A 10,468-nucleotide genomic window follows, 5' to 3' on the forward strand; every position below is an offset into this window, starting at 1 on the left:
GAGAGAAAGTGTCACGCCCTGATCTGTTTCACCTGTCTTTGTGCTTGTCTCCACCCACTCCAAGTGTCGCCCATCTTCCCCATTATCCCCTGTGTATTTATACCTGTGTCCTCTGTTTGTCTGTTGCCAGTTCATTTTGTTTCGTCAAGCCTACCAGCGTTTTTCCCTCTGTTCCTGTCTCTTGATTGTTCCTGTTTTTCCCAGTTTTGACCTTTTCTGCCCGCCCTGACCCTGAGTCTGCCTGCCGTCCTGTACCTTTGCTCCTATTCTGGATTATCGACCCCTGCCTGCCTTGACCTGTCGTTTGCCTGCCCCTGTTGCTGTAATAAACATTGTTACTTTGATACAGTCTCCATTTGGGTCTTACCTGAAACGTGATAAAGAGTAGCGAGAGAGAGAGAAAGAAAGAGTAGCAAGAGATCGAGAGAGAGAGAAAACGAGCGAGCGAGAGAGGAAGAGATCGAGAGAGAGAGAAAACGAGCGAGCGAGAGAGGAAGAGAGCGAGAGAGAGAGAAAACGAGCGAGCGAGAGAGGAAGAGAGCGAGAGAAAACGAGCGAGCGAGAGAGGAAGAGAGCGAGAGAAAACGAGCGAGCGAGAGAGGAAGAGAGAGAGAGAAAACGAGCGAGCGAGAGAGGAAGAGAGCGAGAGAAAACGCCACCAAAACCACATAGTCTAAAGAGGCGTTACGGTCATTTCTCAAAGGACCAATGTAAAGAATTAGGGGTTTCAGGACAGGTGAAGATGAGGCCCACCTAATGTGGGGCTCTGATAAGGGGGCAGGCAGAAGCAGAGATGCAGTTTTTCTTTACATTGGTAGTTAAGTATTTGGCATGAAAAAGTCTCTTCCAAAGTCTCTTCCAAGAGATACCCTATAGTGTTGGTCTGTATACGTTAGCAGTTAAATGCTGTAGATGTAAACGCATTGTGAACAGCAGAATGGACCGCTGATGGAGATCCCCGTTAACTACGTAAAACAACACCCTGCATATGGTTTCCACATGGTTCAGGCAGCAACGCATTCCGTGAACATTTCCACAGACACGAGTCATCGGCAGAAGCTCTGCATTAGCGAACACTATTTCCACTCTACTGAGCAAATGAATGAAGCAGCAGTTCCTTGAGCCTGATGGAACATTCCTGCTGCAGATGAACACATTCGCTGATTGTGTCTCAAAGCTGTCGTGCGCGTTCTCATTGCTCGTGACGCACAAGCACTTTGTGTTTGCGGTGTTCAGCTCTGTCTGTGTCTGTGTGTGTGTGTCTGTGTCTGTGTCTGTGTCTGTGTGTGTGTGTGTGTGTGTGTGTGTGTGTGTCATCTGCTCCAGTTGGGCTCTCTGCTGTTACCTCCTCCTCCTTACTGAAGAGGCCATACAGGCTTTCTCATTAAGACACAACACCAGATGTCATGGCCTTGGTAGTAAAAAATGCTGTACTCTGCATATGTCGGGTAATAACTGTAGAAGTTCCTACCTCGTTCCATTTGGGCTCTGTGGTGTACCGGTACACCCGCGTCTTGGCTTTGTTCGCAAAGTAGCCAAAGGAGTCCACCTCTAACGTGCAGTACAGATCTGAGAGGAGAAGAGGAGACACAGTCACAGTTAGATTCCACCTAAAGACTAGCACTAGACTCTATGACGATACCCCACAGAATGAAATAGAACACATTGGCATCCTAGGGACATTAATCAATGTGAGCTCTCTAAATCAACTGTCATCAAAGTTACGCCTACTAATGTCGCTGAGAACAATGTAATAACACATGAAATATATGTTGAGCATATGTTTAAACCTCTGTGCCATCAGTAACCTCCATCAAATTCTATGAGGTTTACCAGAAGCGGGGTGTTTAATGTTTATGCCTGTGCTACAGAACAGCGGTAGCTCCAGTAAGCTTAGAGTAAGGGGTGTCGTCCCAAATGGCACCCTATTCCCTATAGAGCCCTATGGGCCCTGGTCAAAAGTAGTGCCCTATGAAGGGAATAGGGTGCCATTTGGAACGCAACCTAGGGCCTTTGTTATTACTCCTGTACACTATGTCCGGTATGAAGGCCCGAGGAGGAGGAGGGACACTCACTCAGGCTCTGTTTGAGGCCCGAGGCAGAGTGGACGATTACATTCAGGAATCCATGGAGGCCAGGCGATTCATCCTCTGGAAAAACACACGGGTAAGAGAGATGAAGGTTCACATTGGAATGGGAAATGAAACCATAAAGAACCCCAAATAACTCTATTCTCTTTACTCTAGACACTAAACTAAAAAGAGACCAAACACTTCAAAACTGCAAACTGTTATAACGTCTGTTTTGTTCCTATGTGGAGAACGTTTCAGTTGATGCATCTGGCAGAAAACCTCAGAGCAGAACATTGAGGAACATCTGGTACCTTGACCTTCTTTGTTAATGGTGAGTGGGATGTGGTGGACAGTCTGCAGCTTCACACAGGAGTTGGTCAACATCTGTAGCTCCATGGAGGTCAGGGAGAAGCTCTTGAAGCCTGGGAGAGGGCCCATACAACCACAGGGTCAAGGGTCAGGGGTCAGTCCCCCACACAGTACAGTATGGGAGGTAACGCTGCATGTGAGCAAATATTAGTGGTTTCAATGCATCAAGAAAGTCTACACCCCATGGAATACAGGTCACACTGTTGTCCATCTTCTTCATCTAATCTTAATCAAAACATCCATTGCTTACAGAGTGATATTGACGAGCAAGTTCAGTAACAGTCCAATGCTGAGGGACACCTACATTTCTTCTGCTGTTCCCGGATCGTCTCCTTCCACTCGGCCCGCTCGTAGTCTGATGACATCAGGAACGTGTAACCCTGAAACACAGCACACACTTAGATACGATACACTTACATACAGCCTGTCAAAGATGATGATGTGGTTGACGATAATGATGAAGAGGGATGATGGTGATGATCCTTTGTTGTTGATGATGATAACGAGGAAGACAGGGCTCACCTTGCCGTTCCTGTTGTGTACTCGGAGGGCCATACTGGGGGAGGTGAGCAGCAGAAGAGACTCCTGCTCCGACAGCTTCTTCCTCAACCTTTCAATCACCTTTGACCCTTTGTTGGCTCTCTGGAGGTCACACATTTGCAAAAAACCTGTCAACTACATTTTTACTGATTAGTGTGTGTCTGTGTGTGTGTGCGCATGTGCGTGTGTGTGTGTGTGAGAGCGCGCATGTGTGTGTGTGTGTGTGAGAGCGCGCATGTGTGTGTGTGTGTGTGTGAGAGCGCGCATGTGTGTGTGTGTGTGTGTGTGTGTGTGTGTGTGTGTGTGTGTGTGTGCGCGCATTAACACTGTATGTGAAATACCTTCTCTCTCTGGATCTCACTCTTGATGTGAGAGATCTTGACCTTCATGGCGTCCAGCTCCTCGTCAGGCACCTGGGGGATGTGCAGAGGCTCTGACTCATCTGCGTTCTGGAAGGTCAGGTCTGACAGAGGGATGTACCACTTGGAATCATACTGCTGACTCTTCCTGCCGAGAGGAAGGGGCAAAGAAAGAGAGAGAGAGAGGAGGGGGGGAGAGGAGGGAGAATGGAGATATGAAATCCTAGGCGTCCTGTGATAGATGTCCTGGAATATGTTAGAAGAACAGGGGGAAAAAATAGTGAAATATAGACAGAAAGATGGGAAGTCTATTTTACCCTCCGATCTGTTTCTTGAGCTTGGCGCAGAGCAGCAGGTCGGTGAAGAGGAAAACATGGCGGAGCTTCCTGGCTCCCTCCACCAGCTCCACCATGAAGCTGTCCTTCAGCAGCTGGCGGTTCTACACAATCACACAACCAGCCATCAACAGTCAGCAGAACAAATCTATACATCAGCTAATCAATCAACATCCTCAACGTCCTCATCTGCATTGACTGGGATACTGTGTGGCCTGTTATGCCACCATGAACCAGAAGGGGGCAGTGATGTTTTTCCACACAGCTGTATAGTGACAGCTCTGGGTATAAAATGAAAGAGCATCAGGACAGGGCCAACGTCAGAACAGTGTTCTATATGACGCCCTTGTCTAACCTCATGAAGCACTATAGGGGGTACATTTGTGAACAGGAACAGGAAGTCTACAGCACGTGAGGTGGGTATTCTAAGTAAAGCATACTGCGTTCAAACATAATATAAGTCAGAGGCATGACTATGTATCATATCCCCAGAGCTAAAACACATAACTATTTGACAGATTTACTGCACTCCCTACAATGAATGGTCATATAATGCGAGACCTGAAGGGTAGAAGTACACAAGCAACCCCCCCCTCCCCCTCCTTCGTCTCCCCCCTCTCAACCCCTCTCCCTTCAGGCAAGGCACCAGCGATCCCCCAGCCTCACATCACCGTGGCAGCAGGGCCTGCGAAGCATGATGTCACAGCCAGCCCCAGCCAATCGTAGCCCCCCCCCCACTCTCCCGCAGGTTGACGTGTATTGTCATGGGTCTTGCCCAGGATGCAGAACTGAGCGGTTTCCACTAGATAGGCCAGCTACAACACTGGTTATATTTTTAAAATGAATGAAAACAAAAGCGTGCTTTTTGCTTTTAATTTAGGGTTAGGCATTAGGGTTAGCAGTGTGGTTAAGGTTAGGTTTAAACTCAGAATGACTTTGTGGCTGTGCCAGCTAGTGACCACTCTGCAGAGCTGCCTCCAGAACATGAGTCATCCCAATAAATGCCAACGTGCCCCCCAGCCCCCCCCGTGGGCGCCTCTCCTGAACGCTCAGTCATTACCACTGACATAACAACGGTGAGGAGAATATGCTTCTGTGTCTGTGAGTCATCCACGCTCACACACAACTAACAGGGTCTCCCCTGGCAAAATGCAGGGGCGTTACTGTACCATTCAGTATGTGTAGACCATAGTGATCCTATTAAATTATTATTATATGATATATATATATATATATATATATATATATATATATATATATATATATATATATATATATAGGTACTTGCTGCATTTACAACTTGTCTAAGTTCTATCTGTCATCAACTGATTTCAGCCTAGCTTTTCCTGCGTTTGACTGGAATGTTGGCATATTGGCAGTTCATTTGAAAAATGTATGGAATCGTTCGTCTAAAACTGTCTGGCTAGCTAGCTAACAAAAATGCAGTGCAGATAAACTCTTCAAATTCATTAGTTGACACAATATCTTATGACAGCACTGGCTCCCTGAACAAAAATGGCGGACCTTTATCCCCTTGTAAGAAGGTTCATGTCCATTCTAGTACTCCAAATTCTATGATGTGGACCCTCTTAAAATGTATGTCACACAATGGCTCAGATCCAGAAAGCCCCACATCACACAGGCACCACAGAGGCACGCTAGGACACCTGCTCTGTGCAGCCTTCAGCCTGATTGACATGCAGTGTGATATCCCTGCCAAGGAGATGAGACGCTGCTAATTTACTAATTCCCAATGGCAGCTCTAATTATTCATTAGATAGATAATGAAGGCAGCCATGATGGTCTGTGATAGATAACTTCCTCACTGGCTGAGAGAGAGAGAGGGTGAGGTCGGAGAGGGATAGAGAGAGAGAGAGAGAGAGAGAGAGAGAGAGAGAGAGAGAGAGAAAGAGAGAGAGAGAGTCAGGCTTCAGAGGCCACCAGGCTCATTTGCATTTTAATTAAGCATCTTCTTTTTGGCCCCCACCCCTCTACACCCTCTATCTGGCTGGGCAGGGCCCCTGGGTGACACTTGTGCTGCTCTCCTCCTGCACGCCTCCACTGAACAAAGCACAACAGGTTACAATCTACTGCATGACACTACTGTGTGATGGTGGAGGGGCGGCAGGGAGCCTAGTGGTTTAGAGCGTTGGGCCAGTAACCGAAAGGTCAGGTTGCTGGTTTGAATCCCAGAGCCGACTAGGTGAAAAATCTGCTGATGAGCCCTTGAGCAAGGCACTTAACCCTAATTGCTCCTGTAAGTCGCTCTGGATAAGAACGTCTGCTAAATGACTCAAATGTAAATGTAGAATGTAGAAAGGCCCCTCTCTCTCCAACACCAACCCTATAGGTACAGTACACCTCTCCACCGGGACAATATCAGACAACGGTCATCCTTACCATTAGTTAGTTTAGTCAGTACAACTACATTTCCTTATCAGACTCTCAACGGAAATACTTTCACATCATGTTTCTATGAACCTGTCAACATTTTTTACATTTACATGTGACTTTGGACCCTCTTAAAGGGAATGTCACACAATGGCTGAGTGGCTCAGATCCAGACAGCAACCCATTTAAACCTATGGTCGTACCGCTAACCTAGCCCCAACTCCTTCAGCACACTGGAGGTTCTCTAGCCCTGCTCCAGATGACTGTCATCACAACCTCTTCTCTCAGACCACAACACTTCTACTATATCTGGTTATCAGTCGACACAGTTCCTTAACCACGGTTACACGCTGACACTCAAGTCAGGACCAGCTGAGAGCCGGTCCAAAAGCCGAGCTAACCACAGGACCACTGCTATTCAGTCCTCAACAGCTTTCAGAGAGTGTTGGACCGATGCACTGGAAGCGTCGTCGATTTAGTGTTCTAGCCAATGATAGTAGTTCATTGTGTATAAGATACTAGGAATAGATTGTCCACCGTCTATGCGTTATCCAGACCGAAAAGAGAAATAGGCAAAAGAACATTTCAATTTAGAGCAATAAAGAAATGGAATACATTTAAATAAGCAAACCAGAAACCTTTCAATATATACATTTAAACGTTACTTTAAAACAATTTAAATATAATACATAGAAATGTTGTGGGACTATAGTAGATGAAGAATCAATATTTTTTAGATTGAGTATTTTTTGGGTTATTATGTTAGTATATTGTGTATGTTTGTAATAGTGTGTTATATGTGAAAATGTGTTCGTATTATAAATTGTATTTTAATGTTTAAGGACTCTTGGAAGATTAGTCCAAATGGGGACTAAAAGAGATCCAAATCAAATCAAATCAAATCTACTGAGTAGCCAATGATAGTGATTCATTGTGTATCAGAGGCTCAGATAGCAACAACAAACATGCTGAAATGGCACCATGTAATTAGGTCCTCGAAGCCTCAATGAACTGTAGTGACTGAACATTCCTGTCAGGCTGGAGATATCCCAAGTCGACTGTGTCCGAGTCCTCAATGGCACCCCAATTCCTTACATAGTGCACGACCTCATGGGCCCTGGTCAAAAGTAGTGCACTAGATAGGGAACAGGGTGCCATTTGGGACACATGCTATATTTGTGTATATCTTAACATAGTGGGGTTAAAACACACACACACACATATTCTCTCACGCTAGCTGGTAAAGCACAATATAACAGGGCCCATTGATTCCATGCACTCCGTCCATGTATCCATGATCAATATTTGATGATCAGTGTGGTCTGGGCAGACAGAGCTGCGAATGGGGCCTATGAGGATAAGGGGGTGGGGGGGGGCTAACGTTGGGGTGCAGAAATGACATCCCATGTGCATAGGGAGGTGCCTCAACATGAATAATGAATCTGTACTCCCCAGTCAGCGATAAGAGGCTGGATATGGGGCATTATGAACGCCGGTGTCACGCCATCAAATGACATCCATTAATGTGCAACTCCAACCCGGGTGGTTTCTAGGGGGGAAGATGTTGGGGTTTGAGGGATGGAGATCCAGCACAGAGAGCAAACACTGGGGTTCCTTACAGGCATGTGCAGAGGACTTTCTATTATTGCCATATTTGGGCATATATTGCGTTTCACACCATATTAGGTCATCCCATACGGCCCCCTCTTCAGTGGAATCACTACAGTTCGTTATGAGGGCAGGGCAAGGTTCAGTCTACCAGTGTTGGGTTACTGGTCAATGATGTAATACCATACCCTCACCATAAACCTAGAATAACAGAACAGTCACAATGGCCCAGAGCCAAAAAAGATAAAGCTCTGCTTTGGTCTAATTGCTTAAGAACATTCAACAACACAGAGATACAGCTGAGCCTCTATTCATAAAGCTGATCTAGGATCAGGTCCCCACCTGTCCATGTAATCTTATTCATTATGACCTAACAGGAAAAACTGCTCCTAGATCAGCACTGCTCCTCACCTCTCCCTTCTTGACGGTCATGGACTGGCGTCTGGGCGTGGTCTCCTCGTTGATGCTGGACAAAAAGTTCTGGGAGATGCGGAGCGCGTCCTGGAGCAGGGGGTGGTCCGGGTGGCTGGAGGGCGTGTGCTTGAGCAAGTCCTGCAGAGTGAAAAGGCACACATTTTACATTTACATTTTAGTCATTTAGCAGACGCTCTTATCCAGATTGCATTTTATAGATTTTTTTTTTGTGTTTTTTTTTTGTTTTGTACTGGCCCCCCGTGGGAACCGAACCCACAACCCTGGCGTTGCAAACACCATGCTCTACCAACTGAGCCACAGGGAAGAGCAGACCCACCCAGAGACACAGAGTTACAGTGTCTACCAGCAGAGCCTATGTTACAGTATTGGGATTGGCAGTTAAAACCAAGACAGCATTTAAAATCATGTGGTGTGAGGTTCAGAGAGTTACCGGTACATAAAAATGAGCAGGAAAAAACAAAAAGGCAAACTGCGTGCTTTGCTGCTGCCCTGTACTCACATGCAGAACCAGGGTGCTTCGAGTCACTCTGTCCACTGGCTTGTACAGGAGAGCTTTAAGAGAGACAGGAGAGACAGCAGCATGAATTACATTACAACCACTCCACCTAAGTCAGAGCAATATGACATGACCCCAGTCAAATACTGCAAGTGCTGTTTCCACTAGATATGCCAAAAGAAATGTGCACTAGCCTGTGGCAGTGATTTCATGGGTTGTATTCATTAGTGCACAGCGTATCGAAACGTTCTGCACCGTACCAAAACGCTTTGCAACAGGTAGGTCCTTCCTCGTTTCGGCCTACTTTCTTACTGTACGTTCCTGGTGAATACTAGCCTCGCTAGCCAGCCTGAACACACCCATGTTCAGTAATGCTGTGGGCTACTTACTCTCCAGAGAGTTCTTGGCTGACTGGTCCTTCAAGTCCTTGGTGCTCCTCACCTTGAGGTTCTGTAGGGACACAGAATGAGTGAACAGTGGACAACATTACACAGGGGAAAATCCTGAAACTAATCAACACGCTTGACACATGTACAACCATTCTGGTGCTGGTAAATAATAATTGTAGCCTGGCCCTCGGCTTGGTCAGAAATAAGGCACTATAAATGGAATAGAGTGCCATTCAGAATGCAGAGAGGCCTCCAGCACTGAGGACAGACACATACCTAATTCAGCTCATCCTGCACCCAATAAGCATTTTTTCCACTGTCACATTCAGATGGCAGAGAGACAATGCATCATACATATCTCAATAAGAACCCTGATTGTTTGATTCTCTCCCTCAAATCCAGGCACCATCCTCAATGTTCAGCTTTTGGCACAAGATTTTACGTAGCCGCGATCGTGGCTACACAAGTCCAAAACAAGCCCTCAAAAAACCCTGCTCGTCAAAGAGATCTTAGTCAAATTTTGACTTGATCGTTTAACTCACGGACTCCCGTAGTCTGTTAAGTAACGAAGCATTACACCAAGACTTACCCCAGCTTCGTACGTCGTTGATTAAACTGTTTCTCCCTAAACACGACAGCGCCACAGGCGTGTTGAGTTAGTGTCCTTGGCCTGGCATTATGCTCCACATCCTATCTGAGAGAGACGTTCTTCCACTAGCATGGCTGGGCCCTTCAGGCTAACTGTAAAGCTCAGTTTGGGGGGAGGATTAATGAATATATTAGCCTGTCATGCTTCATCTGCACATAGGTGAGATGGAGTGCATTTCCCTACTTCAGGGACTCTAACACTGGCCGCCGAAGGGCTCACAAAGCAACCAGAAACCCAACACAGAGTATAAACCACCACACCCTCTGCATTGTTCCACATCACGGCTGAACACGCAGCTCACACACACACACACTTCTCCCTTCTGGTTGGGTATAGCAATGGAGGCTGCTGATGGGAGGACGACTCATAATAATGGCTGGAACTGAGCAAATGGAATGACATCAAACACATGGAAACCATGTGTTTGATGTATTTGGTACCATTCCCCTGATACCGCTCCAGCCATTACCACGAGCGCGTCCTCCCCAATTAAGGTGTCACCAACCTCCTGTGATGTACAGTATTCAAATGTGTTCTAATGGCAATGATTGGGATATTAGGTGGGTGGTGGCGGTGAAAGGGTTTGTGGGTAAAACGAATAGCCTAAAGCTGTTGAGTGGTGCCTTTGATACCCCACTGTCCTCTTTACACCGGGTAGCTGTGAAATGTTCTCCCAAAGATTTCCCCCTGTGTGCTTAATGGCCCACTTTCACCCACTTTCAGTGTACAACGCTTCCTCTCAGTCGGTCTCTCTACGCAGCGAGGCAGAGTGACCCGGGGCTGGGCCACAAAGCCGCTTCCTAAGAACCGGGGAAAGAGCTACTT

General features: G+C 46.6%; 1 protein-coding gene across 1 annotated transcript in view; it reads right to left on the minus strand.

The window, feature by feature from the left end:
• LOC106563116 (breakpoint cluster region protein) overlaps positions 1 to 10,468 on the minus strand; it is a 135,035-nt gene that overhangs the window by 13,757 nt on the left and 110,810 nt on the right. Inside the window, exons 6-15 of the mRNA XM_045689934.2 lie at positions 8,995 to 9,055; positions 8,609 to 8,661; positions 8,086 to 8,226; positions 3,658 to 3,779; positions 3,323 to 3,488; positions 2,964 to 3,083; positions 2,746 to 2,821; positions 2,384 to 2,494; positions 2,076 to 2,150; positions 1,472 to 1,569 (exon numbers count right to left, since the gene is read on the minus strand). Coding sequence (XP_045545890.2) covers positions 1,472 to 1,569; positions 2,076 to 2,150; positions 2,384 to 2,494; positions 2,746 to 2,821; positions 2,964 to 3,083; positions 3,323 to 3,488; positions 3,658 to 3,779; positions 8,086 to 8,226; positions 8,609 to 8,661; positions 8,995 to 9,055 — 1,023 coding nt within the window. The remainder of the gene's footprint in view (positions 1 to 1,471; positions 1,570 to 2,075; positions 2,151 to 2,383; positions 2,495 to 2,745; positions 2,822 to 2,963; positions 3,084 to 3,322; positions 3,489 to 3,657; positions 3,780 to 8,085; positions 8,227 to 8,608; positions 8,662 to 8,994; positions 9,056 to 10,468) is intronic.

This window comes from Salmo salar, chromosome 11 (genome assembly GCF_965601325.2).
Source record: "Salmo salar chromosome 11, fSalSal1, whole genome shotgun sequence".
Classification (NCBI taxonomy): Eukaryota; Metazoa; Chordata; class Actinopteri; order Salmoniformes; family Salmonidae; genus Salmo; species Salmo salar.